Genomic DNA, 17,254 nt, shown 5'->3' on the forward strand with positions numbered 1-17,254 from the left:
TGGCTCACCTGATGAAGGAGCAGCGCTCCAAAAGCTTGTGATTTCAGAATAAACCTGTTGGACTTTAACCTGGTGTTGTGAGACTTCTTACTGTGCCTACCCCAGTCCAACGCTGGTATCTCCACATCATGACAATAATGTTAGGGAGGGAGCTCCAGGATTTTGACGCAGCGACAGTGAAGGAACGGCCGATATATTTCCAAGTCAGCATGGGGAGTGACTTGGAGGGGGACCTCCAGATGGTGGTGTTCCCAGGTATCTGCTGCCCTTCTCCTCCTAGAGGGTAATTGTTTTGGGTTTGGAAGGTGCTGTCTCAGGAAGCTTGATGAGTCGCTGCAGTGCATCTTGTAGATAGTACACACTGCTGCTACTGAGCGTCGGTGGTGGAGGAAGTGGATGTTTGTGGATCGGGTGCCAATCAAGCGGGGCTGCTTTGTCCTAGATGGCGTCGAGATTCTTGAGTGTTGTTGGAGCTGCACCCATCCAGCTGTGAGGAGGATGATGATGGACTTCAAGAGGACGTAGATAGCCTGGTCGAATGGCCGTACAATTTTGAAATGAAAGTTAACACAGAGAAATGTGAAGTGATACATTCTGCTCTGAACAAGGGGAGGTGGGACAAACTAAATAGGAAATTCTAAAGAGAGACTGGGGTATTTGTGCTCAGATAACTGAATGTGATAGGTCAGATTGGGTAAGCAATTAAAAAAGCACAAGGAATCTTGGGTTGTGTAAATAGAAGCAGAGAGTTCAAAAACACAGAAGTTACGATGAACTTTGATAGAACCTTTATTCAGAGTATTGTGTCCAGTTGTGGGCGCTACAATTTAGGAAGGATGTGAATATGTCAGAGAGCGAGGGTGAAGAAAATAATTATGAGAGTTTTTTCAGGGACTCCAGTTATGAGGAGAATCTGCGGTAGTTCCAGAGAACCCGGATTTAAGGTGATGAGTAAAGAATGCATTGTGAGAGAAGCAATTCATACAGAGAGTGGTTGGATGTGAAATGCGCTGCCTGAGAGACTGGCGGAGTCAGATTCAATTGTGGCTTTCAAAAAGGGAAATCAATAAGCAACTGGAAGTGAGCAATTTGCAGAGTGATGGGCTGAATGGCCTCTGCCATGTAATGTAATGTTTCTATCTGAAAGTGCATCTAATTCTGGTCTCTGATCTGCCCTGGTTTTAACAACTGCATAGCTGGTCGTTGGGACTTCAGCTGCCTGGGATCCCCTTTAGGGATCCCCTTCCCTAAACCTCTCCCTCCTCCTTTAAGTTGCATCTTGAGAGCTCTTTGACCCCTACGAGGTTCATAAGTGAATCACTGATTGATCTCCCTGTGGGGCCCGTTGAGTAAGAGTTCCCCTGGTAACAAGCAGTGGCCTGTCAAGCTGGAACTCATCACCTGAGCCTTTTATAAGGCAGACCCAGGACTGGGCCTGCTGACTGTAGTCCTTTTTTTTATTCACTCATGGGACATGGGCGTCGCTGGCTGGCCAGCATTTATTATTCATCCCTAGTTGCCCAAGGGCAGTTGAGAGTCAAGCACATTGCTGCAGCTCTGGACTGACATGTAGGCCAGACCAGGTAAGGACAGCAGATTTCCTTCCCTAAAGGACATTAGTGAAGCAGATGGGTTTTTCCGACAATCGACAATGGTTTCATGGCATCAGTAGATTCTTAATTCCAGATTTTTAAAAATTGAATTCAAATTCCACCATCTGCCATGGTGGGATTCGAACCCAAGTCCCCAGAACATTAGTTGAGTTTCTGGATTGATAGTCTAGCGATAATACCACTAGGCCATTGCTTCCCCAGGCAGGGACTAGTGTGTGTACACAACAGTAGTGGTTTTACTTTGCATTCTGTGGTAGACTATGTTCCTTTCCAGTCGGGCTTCCTGCGTCATTACATTGACCACGTTTTTTTGGGTTTGTCAAAAATGTAAAAACCCATTGGGATACAGAGGATTGTGGAGAATTGGATCCAACGTTGGCTCAGTAACAGGAAACAAAGGGTAACGGTCGATGGCTGCCCATGCGAATGGAAAGCTGTCTCAAGTGGGGTTCCGCAGGGCTCGGTGTTGGGACCCCTGCTGTTTGTTTTATATATTAACGATTTGGACTTGGACATAGGGGGCACAATTGGGAAATTTGCAGAGACACAAAACTTGACTGTGTAGTGGATAGTGTAGAAGATAGCTGTAAGCCCCAAATGATATAGATAGGTTGGAAGAAATAATAGCAAATTGGATTATTGTCTAAATGGAAAAAAATTACAGCATGCTACTGTGCAAAGGGACCTGGGGTCCTTGTGCATGAGACGCAAAAACACAGTCTGCAGGTGCAACAGGTGATCAAGAAGGCAAATGGGATGTTGGCCTATATCGCAAGGGGAATAGAATATAAAAGCAGAGATGTCTTGCTGCATCTGTACAGGGCATTGGTGAGGCCGCAGCTGGAATACTGTGTGCAGTATTGATCCCCTTATTTGCGGAAGGATATATTGGCCTTGGAGGGAGTGCAGAGAAGGTTCACCAGGTTGATACCAGAGATGAGGGGTGTTGATTATGAGGAGAGACTGAGCAGATTGGGTTTGTACTCGTTGGAATTTAGAAGGCTGAGGGGGGATCTTATAGAGACCTATAAGATAATGAAGGGGCTGGATAGGGTAGAGGTGGAGAGATTCTTTCCACTTAGAAAGGAAGCTAGAACTAGAGGGCACAGCCTCAAAATAAAGGGGGGTCAGTTTAGGACAGAGTTGAGGAGGAACTTCTTCTCTCAGAGGGTGGTGAATCTCTGGAATTCTCTGCCCAACTGAAGTGGTGGAGGCTACCTCGTTGAATATGTTTAAATCACGGATAGATGGATTCCTGATCGGTAAGGGAATTAGGGGTTATAGGGATCAGGCGGGTAAGTGGAACTGATCCACTTCAGATCAGCCATGATCTTATTGTACGGCAGGGCAGGCTCGAGGGGCTAGATGGCCTACTCCTGCTCCTATTTCTTATGTTCTTATGGTGGAGTGAGCAGGTGGAGTTCAACTCTGCTTAGCATGAGGTAATGCATTTAGGGAAGTCAAACAGTCAAAGAGAATACACAATAAATGGGAATATACTGAGGGGGGTAAATGAAGTGAGTGATCTTGGTGTGCAAGGTCACAGGTCCCCAACAGTAGCATTATAAGTAGATAAGGTTGTGAAGAAGGATATGGAATATTCTCCTTCATTGGCAGAGGTGTAGAATACAAAAGTAGGGATATAATGATGAAACTGTGTAAGAAACTGGTGAGGCCACAACTGGAGTACTGTGTGCAGCTCTGGTCACCGCATTACAGGAAGGATGTAGTTGCTCTGGAGAGAGTGCAGAGAAGATTTATGAGAATGTTGCCAGGGCCGGAGAATTGTAGCTACGAGGAGAGATTGGAGAGGTTAGTGTTGTCTTTCTTGTAACAGAGAAGGCTGAGAGGTGACATGATTGAGGTACACAAAATTCATAGAATCCCGACAGTGTAGGCGGAGGCCATTCGGCCCATCAAGTCTGCACCGAACACAATCCCACCCAGGCCCTATCCCTATAACCCCACATATTTACCCTGCTAATCCCCCTGACACTAGGGTCAATTTAGCATGGCCAGTCAACCTAACCAGCATATCTTTAGGACTGTGGGAGGATTCCCGGCTCGGATCACTGTCTGTGTGGAGTTTGCACATTCTCCTCGTGTCTGCGTGGGTTTCCTCCGGGTGCTCCGGTTTCCTCCCACAGTCCAAAGATGTGCGGGTTAGGTTGATTGGCCAGGTTAAAAATTGCCCCTTAGAGTCCTGGGATGCGTAGGTTAGAGGGATTAGCGGGTAAATATGTGGGGGTAGGGCCTGGGTGGGATTGTGGTCGGTGCAGACTCGATGGGCCGAATGGCCTCCTTCTGCACTGTAGGGTTTCTATGATTTCTATGAAACCGGAGCACCCAGAGGAAACGCATGCAGACATGGGGAGAACATATAAATTCTACACAGACAGTGACCCGAGGCTGCAATTAAATCCCCTGACACTAAGGGGCAATTTAGCATGGCCAAACCACCTATCCCGCACATCTTTGGACTGCGGGAGGAAACCTGAGCACCTGGAGGAAACCCACCTATTGTGGGGGATACGGAGAGAGGAGACAGGAGGAACCTGTTTCTCTTGGCAGAGAGTTCAAAAAGATTCAAGCTGAGTGGCAGAGGGTTAGAGGCGACATGAGGAAAATTATATTTACGCAGAAAGTGGTGGATGTCTGGAATTCGCTGCTTGAGTTGGTGGTGGAGGCAGAGACCCCAAACCCGTTTGAGAAGTACCTGGATCTGTTCCTTGAGCGCTGTAAATTGGAGGGCTATGGGTCATATGTAGCAGGGTGCGATTAGAAGGGGAAACTGGGTGTCTTTGGGTTAGCATGGACAAGATAGGCTGAATGGCCCCCTTCTGTGTTGTATCATTTCTATGATTCTGTGGGTTACCTGTCCTAGTTAGAGAAAGGTTACAATTCAGGAGATGACCATTCGGCCCTTCCTGTTCAAATGGGCCCTTCTTCAAATACAGGTTGTTGGCTGCATTGCTAAATTGCACTCCCACTGATTGGCTGCATTGCTAAATTGCACTCCCACTGATTGGCTGCATTGCTAAATTGCTCTCTCACTGATTGGCTGCATTGCTAAATTGCACTCTCACTGATTGGCTGCGTTGCTACATTCTCTCTCACTGATTGGCTGCATTGCTAAATTGCTCTCTCACTGATTGGCTGCATTGCTAAATTGCACTCCCACTGATTGGCTGCATTGCTACATTCTCTCTCACTGATTGGCTGCATTGCTAAATTGCACTCTCACTGATTGGCTGCGTTGCTACATTATCTCTCACTGATTGGCTGCATTGCTACATTCTCTCTCACTGATTGGCTGCATTGCTAAATTGCTCTCTCACTGATTGGCTGCATTGCTAAATTGCACTCTCACTGATTGGCTGCGTTGCTACATTCTCTCTCACTGATTGGCTGCATTGCTAAATTGCTCTCTCACTGATTGGCTGCATTGCTAAATTGCACTCCCACTGATTGGCTGCATTGCTACATTCTCTCTCACTGATTGGCTGCATTGCTAAATTGCACTCTCACTGATTGGCTGCGTTGCTACATTATCTCTCACTGATTGGCTGCATTGCTACATTCTCTCTCACTGATTGGCTGCATTGCTAAATTGCTCTCTCACTGATTGGCTGCATTGCTAAATTGCACTCCCACTGATTGGCTGCGTTGCTACATTCTCTCTCACTGATTGGCTGCATTGCACTCTCACTGATTGGCTGCGATTGCGGAGGGGGCGGTGCTTTTCAGTGGTCCCGCCCCCTGGCAGTGATCACGTGCTCCTCGGTCATGTGACGAGTCTGGAGCGGCTGCGCGGGACCCAGGAGGCTGTGAGTGAGGGGGAACCGGGACAAGGCAGCGGGTCCTGAGGCAAATAGGGAAACCCATGGGGGAGGGGGGAGATACCCCAATGTGTCCCCCCTCTTCCCCCTTGCTATCCTCCCTTGTGCCTCCCTTCTTGCCCCCTCTCCCCCTGCCCTCATTGTGGGGGCGGTCTATTTACCCCCCACAGCCACAGAGCTTCCATTGAGGGTTCAGCTGTGAACTGTCAGCACCAACACCCCCTCTCACCCTGACCCCTCACCTCCCTGACCCCTCACCTCCCCCAAATCCTCCCGACTCCTCACCTCCCCGACCCCTCACCTCCCCCGACCCCTCACCTCCCCCTGACCTCCACATCCTGTAGGATAAGCTGCTTGAACATTGAGTTGCTGAATGCTCCCCTCCCCCCACCCCCCCACATTCCTGTCTGGGGGGGGGGGGGGGGGGCGGGGGCGGGAGGCTCCTGTGATAGAGGATTGGGTTGCTAAGTGATGGTTGGTGGTCAGTGTTGGCGGCTGGCGCCTGTACAGGGATTGATGGTGATAATGTTTCTGTTCTGTAGACCCCAGATGCCATCGCGAGTGGAATAAAACATCTTTTTGAAACATTCTGCCCATCAGTCCATCGGTTACCCTGGTAAAACTTCTGATCTACAATCCCATTGGGTCAGTGTTTCACCATTTCACCTGCAGTGATGGTGAGCAACAGTTAGCCCTCCAAGGTAAGACATTGACTTGAACTGTCTGGTGTTTTTTAAAGTTTATTTATTAGTGTCACAAGTAGGCTTACATTAAACACTGCAATGAAGTCACTGTGAAATTCCCCTAGTCGCCACACTCCCGGTGCCTGTTCGGGTACACTGAGGGAGAATTTAGCACTGCCAATGCACCTAACCGGCACGTCTTTCAGACTGTGGGAGGAAACTGGAGCACCCGGAGGAAACCCACACAGACACGGGAAGAACGTGCAGACTCTGCACAGACAGTGACCGAACCCGGGTCCCTGGCGCTGTGAGGCAGCAGTGCTAACCAGTGTGCCACCGTTGTGAGCTCGCCTCGAGAAGTTAGTCCCAACTTTGACTTTATGCTGTTAAAAACAGGCCATGGTCATCGATATTCAAGAGCCTCTATGAAATAAACAGCCCAGTGCTACAAATTTATTCTAGTAGTAAGCAATGTTGATGTGGGCAAAAGGAAAACGTGACACTGGTGTGGTTGGAGTGCCCTTCTGAGCCAGTGCAGGGGGCTTTGTTTACCCATTGCTGTACCTGACACAGGAGTCAGCTTGTTGCTGACATTGGGTGTTCATTACTGTCGCTGGATCAAAATCCTGGAACTCCCTCCCTAACAGCACAGTTGCTGCACCTACACCATGTGAACTGCAGTGGCTCAAGATGTTGGCTTACATTCTTAAGGGGCAATTAATGATGGGTGACAAAAGCTAGCCTAGCCGGCAATGACCACACCTCATGAACGAATAAAAAACAAGTAGGCAATTGTTTCATTTTGCACTGCCATTGACTCCTGACTCGAGAAGCGCAAAGTTGTGTAATTTTTTAAATCATAGAATCCCTAAAGTGCAGGAGGAGGCCATTGGACCTGTGGAGTTTGCACTGACCCTCCAACAGAGCATTCTACCCAGGCACTATCCTCATAACCCCACTCATTTACCCCGCTAGCCCTCCTAACCTACACATCTCTGGACACGAAGGGGCAATTTAGCATGGCCAATCAACCTAACCTGCACACCTTTGGACTGGGGATTGGTTGAAGGGTATGGTTATGTGACCATCCTCTTTGGGAAGACCCACAAAGGGCTTGCAGAAAAGGATTGAAAATATTGAAATAAACGGAGTGCGAGGCTTGTATGAGTCCTGATTAAAGCTGGACAGGAGGTTTAACGTGATCAATGTTCAATGTCACTGAGTTCAGTGCAGACAAACGTGGACTTTGCCCTGGTGGTGTATTTTTTCCACAAGGTGTATGGCTTGAATTATGATGTGGAGCTCCGGCTTGTAGACCTGAGGGGTCTTTGTAACTCCTTGCAGGTCCCTCTACAGAGGAGTCCTCCCTCTTAACATCGGGGACCTGGGGTGGAGGGTGTTGCACCAGCAGTCCCATATCATCATAGGTTGCATCAGTTCATGGACTTCCAAGATGCCAGCCCTCTTTGTGGCCTTGTGGAGTGTGTGGACCATGTGCGTATAGGTTGTTTTACACCGCACTCCCTTTTGTTACGGTTTTGTTTGCACGTCAGCTCCACGCTCCTGATCGGTGGCCACCCGGTGCGGAAGGGGAAGGAGGGGGAACCTCTTTGAGAACCTTGGCGTGGCCAAACTTACCTCCAACAGGTCCAGGCAGCGGGAGAGCGAGGGGGTCGTCTGACCCGACTGTCTGCCCTTCTACCACTTTGGTGGTCCCTGGAGAGGGAGCACATGGTGTCCACTGGCACCTTCGAGGCCTTCCATGCCCGCTGGGCACCACAGGGACTGGGTTGCATTATCAACCCCATTAACCACATTTCAGTTTGATTTAAGTCTCATTTGTGATTTGTTTTTGTTTGAAACAGTGTCGCTTTAAGGGGCTGTCACTTTAATTTGTCCCGCAGTTTATTTGATTTATTTGGTTATTTGATCTACCTTAAAATAGGGCATCTCTATTCATGCCTTTCCTACATTCAGATTGACTATTCTGGTTCTCTCCCTGTGCTCCCATCCTTTTTAATTAAATCTCTCCATAACCTCCCCTCCCTCTGACCTTTCTCTTTAATCTCCAACTCTCAGAAGTCTGTGCTCCTCCGATTCTGGCTTTTCGTGTGCCTGATTGCTTTCACAGTATCTTTGGCGGCTTTGCATTCAGCTGTCCAGACCAACAGTGTTCTCATCTAGCCCCTAAATCTCTGTGCAGCAAGACCATTAGGGGTGGCATGTTGGTCATTATTGCAGGGGGATTGGAGTACATGAATAAAGAAGCCTTGCTATGATTGTACAGGATTATGGTGAGACCACATTTGGAACACCGTGTGCATCGGATCATAGAATCCCCAGAGTGCAGAAGGAGGCCATTCGGCCCATCGAGTCTGCACCGACCACAATCCCACCCAGGCCCTATCACTGTAACCCCATGCATTTACCCTAGCTAATCCCCCTGACATGAAGGGACAATTTAGCATGGCCAATCCACCGAACCCGCACATCTTTGGAATTTTGGTCTCTACGTTTAAGGAAGGATAGAGGGTACAAGCCCGGGTTCACTCAATTGGTCCCTGGCACAAGGAGGTTGCCTGTCTGTGAATTGGGTCAATAACACAGTCTGCAAGACGTGCTGGTTAGGTATTGGCCACACTAAATTCTCCCTCAGTGAATCGGAACAGGCGCCGGAGTGTGGCGACTCGGGGATTTTCACAGAAACTTCATTGCAGTGTTACTGTAAGCCTACTTGTGACACTAATAAATAAACTTTAAAACTTTAAACTTCCCTGGAGTTTAAAAGAATGAGAGGCGATCTCATTGACAGCTACAAAATTTGGAAAGGGGTCTGATAGAGTGGATGTTGAGAGATGGCTTCCATTGGTCTGGGAAGCTAAAACATGGCTGGGGGGAGGGTGCATGGTGTCAGGGTAAGGGGGCCTGGTTATTCAGGACTCGGATGTGGAGAAATTAATTTAATGAAAGGATTGTGAATCTTTGGAATTCCCCCACCCTGGGGGTGGTGGATGCTCCATCACTGATCAGATTTAGGGTTTGGGAGAGGCAGTTTTTTTGGTCCTGGGGGAGTGGGTGGAAAAATGGAGCTGAAGCCCAAGATCAGCCATGATCGTATTGAATAGTGGAACAGGCTTGATGGGCCGAATGGTCTACTCTTATTTCTTATACTCTTGCGTCCATCTCGCTGTCTGTTCTTCGATCAAACTTTTGGTTTCCTGTTTCAATATCTCCTTACATGACAGCACCAATGTTTGTCTGATAATGTTCCCGTGAAACTCCTTCAGGTATAGAAACATAGAAACTAGAAGCAGGAGGAGGCCATTCGGTCCTTTGAGTCTGCTCCGCCATTCATTTTGATCATGGCTGATCATCAAATTTGATATCGTGATCCCACCTTCCCCCCCCCCCATATCCCTTTAGCCCCATGAGCTTTATCTCATTTCTTCTTGAAATCACACAACATTTTGGCCTCGAATACTTTCTGTGGGAGTGAATTCCACAGATTCACCACTCTCTGGGTGAAGAAATTTCTTCTCACCTCAGTCCTGAAAAGGTTTACCCCTTATTGTCAAACTATGACCCTAGTTCTGGACTCCCCCACCATTGGGAACATTCTCGCTGAGTCTACCCTGTTAGAATTTTACAAGTTTCTGTGAGATCCCCTCTCATTCTTCTAAACTCCAGTGAATATAATCCAAACCGACTTAGTCTCTCCTCATATGACAGACCTGCCATCCCAGGAATCAACCTGGTAAACTTTCGCTGTACTCCCTCTGTAGCAAGGACATCCTTCCTCCGATAAGGACACCAAAACTGCACACAATACTCCAGGTCTGGTCTCACCAACACCCTGTACAATTGCAGTAAACCATCCCTATCCCTATACTCAAATCCTCTCGCTATGAAGGCCAACATACCATTTGCCTTCTTTGCTGCCTGCTGTACCTGCGCGCTTACTTTCAGCAACTGATGCATAAGGACACCAAGGTCTCGCTGAGTATCCACCTCTCTCAATTTACACCCATTCAAATAATAATCTGTCTTCCTATTCTTGCTACCAAAGTGGATAACCTCACATTTATCCACATTATACTGCATCTGCCATGCAGGTGCCCACACACTCAGCCTGTCCAAATCACGCTGAAGCATCTCTGCATCCTCCTCACAGCTCACCCTCCCTCCCAACTTTGTATCATCTGCAAATTTGGATATAATACATTCAGTTCCCTCTTCCAAATCATTAAAATATAATGTGAACAGTTGGGGTCCTAGCACAGATCCCTGTGGAACCCCACTAGATACTGACTGCCAATTAGAAAAAGACCCATTTATGCCAACTCTTTGCTTCCTATCTGCTAACCAGTTTTCTATCCATCTCAAGACATTGCCTGCAGTCCCATGTGCTTTAACTTTATATTGTAGTCTGTTATGTGAGACTTTGTCGAAAGCCTATCTGATGGATGCCAGTTGATACTTGTGGACTTTAGTTCACAATTATCCAAAGCATGCCCAGCTGAATTATCTCTCAACGCTCGCATGTTCTTGTGAATTCGAAGCAACAGCGGCATCGCAGGTTGGAACCTTGGCATTTTGGGTTCTGTTTTTCCTTTATTCCCAAGGCTGCTCTTTATTTTTTATCTGATTAGATTGGTGCTACTGCCTGCTTTAGGTTCCTCGAGGAATCTGCTGCCAAGCTCGGTAAATCCCCGCTAGAATCATAGGATGGTCATAGAATCCCTGCAGTGCAGAAAGAGGCCATTCGGCCCATCGCGTCTGCACCGACCGCAATCCTACCCCATGTATTTACCCTGCTAACCCCCCGGACACGAAGGGGCAATTTAACATGGCCGCTTAACCTAACCCGCATATCTTTGGACTGTGGGAGGAAACCGGAGCACCCGGAGGAAACCCACGCAGACACGGGGAGAACGTGTAAACTTCACGCAGACAGTGACCCGAGTCTGGAATCAAACCCGGGTCTCTGACGCTGTGGGGCAACACTGCTAACAATGGTGCCACCGCGCCACTCAGAAGTACATCTTTGTACCATATACTAAAACCATGTCACAGTAGTCAATCAGTAAATGGTTAATGATTTCAATTCTGCAACAGTTTTAGAAGCAGCGGGTAGTCGACATTAAATTATAGAAAAATGTCCTTTTGCGTGCCCTCACTGATTAAGATTCCTCCGTGCGGTTAAAGCAAGCAGTGGCACCAATCTAATTGAGAGCAGACAAAGAGCAGTGTTGTGAATTTTAATTGTTCTGTGTGCTCTCTCCATGTCATATGTTTCCCTGAGGTTCTGTGTCGTGCTGTCAATGCTGCTAATTGCCAGCCCCTGAACATGCGCAGCGTTAACGACTTGTTCTCCTGTGATAGATGAATGGGCCCTCGGTGACCGGTAACAGTGCCCTGGGACAGAACGGCTGTGAGGCTGAGCCTGTCTGGGAGCGACCATGGAGTTTGGATGAAATCCACAAAGCCAGTGGGAGCTGGTCCCTTGGTGCGGACGCTGGGGTAAGTGCTGCCATCGCAGTTCGCCACAATAATAGAAGCTTAATTCCTGTTCCTGTCTTTGGCTGCATTCATTGTGTAACGTGCAAGACTTATGCTGCAATCCTTGTGACTATTTCTGGTTTCCTTCCACTTTCCGTGTATGGTGCTCGCCTCTTTGGAGGAGTGAGCGTGTGGACTTCTGCCTGTGTTTGTCCCTTTAAATTGCTGTGCCTCCTTAAAGTGACAGCTTCTTGTCTCCCACGCAAACGGGAGGGGGTGGCGCAGTGTTTAGCACTGCTGCCTCACAGCGCCAGGTACTGAGGTTCAATTCTGGCCTTGGGTCACTGTCTGTGTGGAGTTTGCACGTTCTCCCCGTGTTTGCGTGGGTTTCCTCCCACACTCCAAAGATGTGCAGATTTGGTGGATTGGCCATGCTAAATTGTCCCTTAGTGTTCATAGGGGAGATGAGTGGGGTAAATATGTGGGGTTCTGGGGATAGGGCCTGGGTAAGATGCTCCATTGGAATGTGGGTGCAGACTCAATGGGCCGAATGGCCGCCTCCTCCACTGTAGGGATTCTATGATCCCCAAACCACAATGCAGCTTCCGTGGTGTTGGGCAGACTGAAATGCGAACAGTATATGTTGTCCAATCGCTGGATGCCCTTTGACCCTTTGTTTCAGGCTGTTGCTATGATTTACCACACTGGACACTGAACTGTCACTAAATGGGAGCATGACAACACCGCCTAAGGGAAGGACAGGATGTTGTTTGTGCTGCAGGAGGCAATGATATTGTGGTAATATCGCTGAATCCAGAGGCCCAGGCTAACCCTCCGGAGACACAGGTTCAAATCCCACCACGGCAGCTGCTGGAATTTAAATTCAGTCCGTAAATCTGGAATTGAAAGCGTCAGTACCGGTGACCATCAAACTACTTAGCATCGATTGTTGTAAAACCCATCTGGTTCACTAATGTCCTTTAGGGAAGGAAATCTGCCGTCCCTATCCGGTCTGGCCTACATGTGACTCCAGACCCACAGTAATGTGGTTGACTCTTCACTGCCCTCTGAAATGACTGAACGAGCCAATCAGTTGAAGGGGAATTAGGGATGGGCAACAAATGCCGGCCTTGCCAGCGACGCCCACATCCCATGAAAGAATAAACCACACCCCAGTGGATTGAGCTTGGGCCCCAGGAACAGCCAATCACTTGAGTTCAAGATCTTCAGCAGTAGCAATGTCCACCCCCTGGGTTTGGTTGGTTGGGGGGGGGAGGCGTGCGGATGGGTGTGGGGAAGGGCAGTTAGCGATGGGAACTTGTGGTAAGGAGGTGTAACAAGACTGGCTATTTGAGATGGTCTCGGTGATTCTAAGTGAACGTGCGTGTGTAAGTGATGATTTATTGTCTGTCAACAGCTGCTCCTATTTCTGCAAGATTTTTCGCAGCAGATGCTGTCCCGCACGCACGAGATTGAGAAGCAGCTCGATGGCCTAGTTCAGCGCACCAAGGCCACGGACTCGCGCCTCCATAACGTTTTCAATGATTTCCTGATGCTATCAAACATTCAGTTCATCGAAAATGTGAGTACGGGGGCATGTGCCGCTTTCCTTGCTGTTCCGAGCCCACCTTGGACGGATGACGGGGCAGTCTGCGTGGTTTAAGGGAGCGGTTTAGAGCGCGTGTGCGTGCGCGCCGCAGGGACCAGGCCAGAGGTAGACCTTTGCATTGTGTGCTCACCTCTTCTAGCCCCTGGAAATGTCTTGATTGCTGTCAACCTTCTGTTCCCTGAATACAATCTGGGCTTCTACGGAGCCTTTTCCGAGCTGGGACCCAATCCATCACCATCTAGTGTGAATCTCCAGATGATGGTGTAGTGGTAATAGCACTGGTCCAGTGATCCAGAGGCTCGGGGGTAGCAGGGTTCAAATCCAAACATGGCCGGTGGAATTTAAACTCACTAAACAAGTCTGGAATGTAAAAGCTACTCTGGGTAATGGTGACCATGGCAACTATCATTGCTTCAACAATAACTGTTGTTGAAAACCCATCTGGGTCACTAATGTGCTTTAGGGAAGGAAATCTGTCGTTTTCACCTGGTCTGGTCTACATGTGACTCCAGACCCACAGGAATGTGGTTGACTCTTAACTGCCCTCTGAAATGGCCGAGCAAGACACTCGATTCAAGGGCAACTAGGGATGGGCAATAAATTTTTGTTTATTCATTTGTGGGACATGGGCGTCGCTGGCTGGGCCAGCATTTATTGCCCATCCCTAGTTGCCTGAGGCCATTTGAATGTCAACCATGTTGCTGTGGCTCTGGAGTCACATGGAGGCCAGGCCAGGTAAGTACGGCAGATTTCCTTCTCTAAAGGGCATTAGTGAACCAGATGGGTTTTTCTGACAATGGTTTCATGGTCATCAGTAGATTCGTAATTCCGGATGTTTTTTTAATTGAATTCAAATTCCATCTGCCGTGGCGGGATTCGAACCCGGGTGTCCAGGACATTAGCTGAGTGTTTGGATTGATAGTCCGGCAATAATACCACTAGGCCATTGTATTCCCAGTCTCTTAACAGTGATGCCCGTGTCCCCTGAAGGAAAAAAAGGTATTTGGTTTGGCTAACTGGACATACTTCCACATCTTTCATGGGAAACCTCTCTCCTGAAAAGATCATCAGAAATATTTGCGATGTTGCAGTGTCTTGACTATTTTATTTCCGAACATCAGAAGCTCTCAAGAGCAGAGGGTAAGAGCACACGGTGTGAAAGTAAGGACAGCTAAGACCAGGCAGTGCAAGTGATTTCCCCTCTCGTTGGATAATGAAGAGGTGGAATAAATACGAGACAGAACAGATGATGCTGGATCGAGAATGACTGGGAGCTTTTTGCTCTGTATCCAAGCTATGTGCACCTGACCTCCAAGTGTTCAATAACTTAACATAGGAACAGGAAGAGGCCATTCAGCCCCTTGAGTGTCTTCCACTGTTTAGTTAGACTGTGGTCCCTGGGATGAAGGGATTTACAGTTTACGTTTAAAGTTTGTTTATTACTGTTACAAGTAAGCTTACATTATAACACTACGATGAAGTTACTGTGAAAATCCCCTAGTCGCCACACTCTGGCGCCTGTTCACTGAGGGAGAATTTAGCACGGCCAACGCACCTAACCAGCAGGTCTTTCTGACTGTGGGAGGAAATCGGAGCACCCGGAGGAAACCCATGCAGACACTGGGAGAGCATGCAAGCGCCACACAGACCATGACCCAAGCTGGGAATTGAACCTGGGTCCCTGGCGCTGTGCAGCAGCAGTGCTAGCCACCGTGCCACCGTGCCACCCCAGTTGTCCTATGATGAGAAAATTGGGGCTGTAGTCTCTGGTTTGGAAGATTGAGAGGCGATCTCATTGCAACCTACAGAAATTGGAAGGGGGTTTTGACAGGATGGACGCTGAGAGATTGTTTCTGCTGGTCGGGGAACCTAAAGCATGCGGGCACAGTCTCAGGATAAGGGGCTGATCACTTTGAACTCCGTTGAGGAGCGATTTCTTCACTGAGAGGGTTGTGAATATTTAGAATTCTTTTCCCCAGAGGGTTGTGGATGCTCCATCATTAAATATAGTTGAGGCTGGGGTTAGACAGGTTTTTGGTGTCTGGGGGAATTAAAAGATATGGGGAGCGGGCAGGAAAGTGAAGTTGAAACTCAAGATCAGACATGATAGTATTGAATGGTGGAGCAGGCTGGATGGGCCGAATGGTCTAATCCTGCTCCTATTTCTTATGTACGGCTGGTCTCCATCTAAATTTAATCTATTAATAATTCTGTTCTGTATTATAATTCCTCATGATGTGGAGATGTCGGCGTTGGACTGGGGTAAACACAGTAAGAAGTTTAACAACAGGTTAAAGTCCAACAGGTTTATTTGGTAGCAAAAGCCACACAAGCTTTCGAAGCTCTAAGCCCCTTCAAGGGGCTTAGAGCTTCGAAAGCTTGTGTGGCTTTTGCTACCAAATAAACCTGTTGGACTTTAACCTGGTGTTGTTAAACTTATTATAATTCCTCACCAAGCGAAGGTCCATCGATTTATTCACCCCCCCCCCCCCATTTATTCACTGGCCGAGCAACATCCATTTTCAAACCTTTACACACACCAAACAGAAGGAACTAAGAAAGGAAACACCAAACAGAAGGAACTAAATTTAGCATGGCCAATCCACCTAACCTGCATATCTTTGGACTGTGGGAGGAAACCGGAGCACCCGGAGGAAACCCACGCAGACACGAGGAGAACATGCAAACTCCACACAGACAGTGACCTGAGCTGGGAATCGAACCCGGGTCCCTGGCGCTGTGAGGCAGCGGTGCTAACCACCGTGCCATCGTGGTTATGTTTCATGGGTTAGGAGTAAATGTTTTGTGTCTGCTTCATCTCATCTGGTTAAGTTTGAGAGGAGTCCATCATGTTCCGGATTGTTGAATTAGTTGGTTTGAGCAGGTCCCAAGCGGCATTGCTAATTTATTTTTGTTCTAATCACTGCTGCTCGGTGTGGCCTTGTGCGTTGTCGAGCATGTACATGATTACAGCTTGGTGCGATGCAGAGTAAAGCCCCCTCCACCTTGCCCCTGCGATGTTCTTCACTCCCAAATTTCACTGGCCGTCTTTTCAGCACCAGTGGGGTATTTCAGTACCAGCCATCCAAAGGGGGCTCATGTTTGTTGATTACAGGTTGTTTTGTGTTTAACTTGCTCCCATTAGGAACTTTGCTTACAGTCCACAGACAGGAAGCTTTTAATCAAATCTGGATCACTCAGTCCACATTTGTTTCTGCTCTGCAGTCCTGAGTACTGAGGCAGCAATTAATATACCCCGGGTGCGTTGGGAGGTGGTTAACCCCCCCCCCCCCCCCCCCCTCCTCCCCCGGGTAGCGTTGGGAGGCGGTGAATTGGCATTGTTTGATTTGTGGGTTTTTGGTGGTGTTTTCTTTCTGAAATGTGGAAGCAATCGGTGGCGATTTGTTGTTACAGAGGGTGTATGATGAAGAAGTGGAAGAAGCGGCGAGGCCAGAGAGTGGAGGGAAACCAGTTGAGCCGGTACGTGACTGAACCATTTAACCAGGCTAGAGCAACTTCCTGTTTTCACATGTCAATTGTTTTGCTCTGTTTTTAAGTTTTGGGCCATTTGTGCTGACTTGGTTCATACGCTGCACAATGGTTTCGTTCAGATTAACCCAGTCTGTACTGGGACCCGATTGGAGCCAGCAAGTTCGTTAGCAGCTGCTGTTGCCATTAGTTCCTCTCTGGGCTGGCCATCTGGATCAGTCGGTCAGAGTTCCTGTTCTTGCTTGCTCTTGTTGTGTATTTGTAGTTCTGGGGCTCTTTAACACCTTGGTTCAATCATAGACAAAGGAGCTGAACTCCTGAGGTGAGGTGGGAGTGACAACCCCTGACATCGGAGCTGCATTGACAGAGTGTGGCTTCAGTATCCAGGAGGCCCAAGCAAAACTGGAACTAATGGGAATCGGGGGAAAACCCTCTTCTGGTTGGAGTCGTACCTGGTACATTGGAAGATGGTTGTGGTGATTGGAGGTCAATCATCTCAGCTCCAGGACATCATTGCAGGAG

The 17,254-nt window shown here is 48.3% G+C and overlaps 1 protein-coding gene across 4 annotated transcripts in view; it reads left to right on the forward strand.

The window, feature by feature from the left end:
- The first annotated feature begins 5,392 nt into the window (after window positions 1-5,392).
- washc2c (WASH complex subunit 2C) overlaps window positions 5,393-17,254 on the forward strand; it is a 59,479-nt gene continuing 47,617 nt past the window's right edge. For all 4 annotated transcript variants that reach the window (XM_078199702.1, XM_078199703.1, XM_078199704.1 and 1 more), the window contains exons 1-5: window positions 5,393-5,440; window positions 5,995-6,153; window positions 11,518-11,655; window positions 13,052-13,216; window positions 16,658-16,723. In XM_078199702.1, the coding sequence (XP_078055828.1) occupies window positions 11,518-11,655; window positions 13,052-13,216; window positions 16,658-16,723 (369 nt within the window). In that variant the 5' untranslated portion in view covers window positions 5,393-5,440; window positions 5,995-6,153. The remainder of the gene's footprint in view (window positions 5,441-5,994; window positions 6,154-11,517; window positions 11,656-13,051; window positions 13,217-16,657; window positions 16,724-17,254) is intronic.

Source organism: Mustelus asterias, chromosome 28 (assembly GCF_964213995.1).
Source record: "Mustelus asterias chromosome 28, sMusAst1.hap1.1, whole genome shotgun sequence".
NCBI classification, from domain to species: domain Eukaryota; kingdom Metazoa; phylum Chordata; class Chondrichthyes; order Carcharhiniformes; family Triakidae; genus Mustelus; species Mustelus asterias.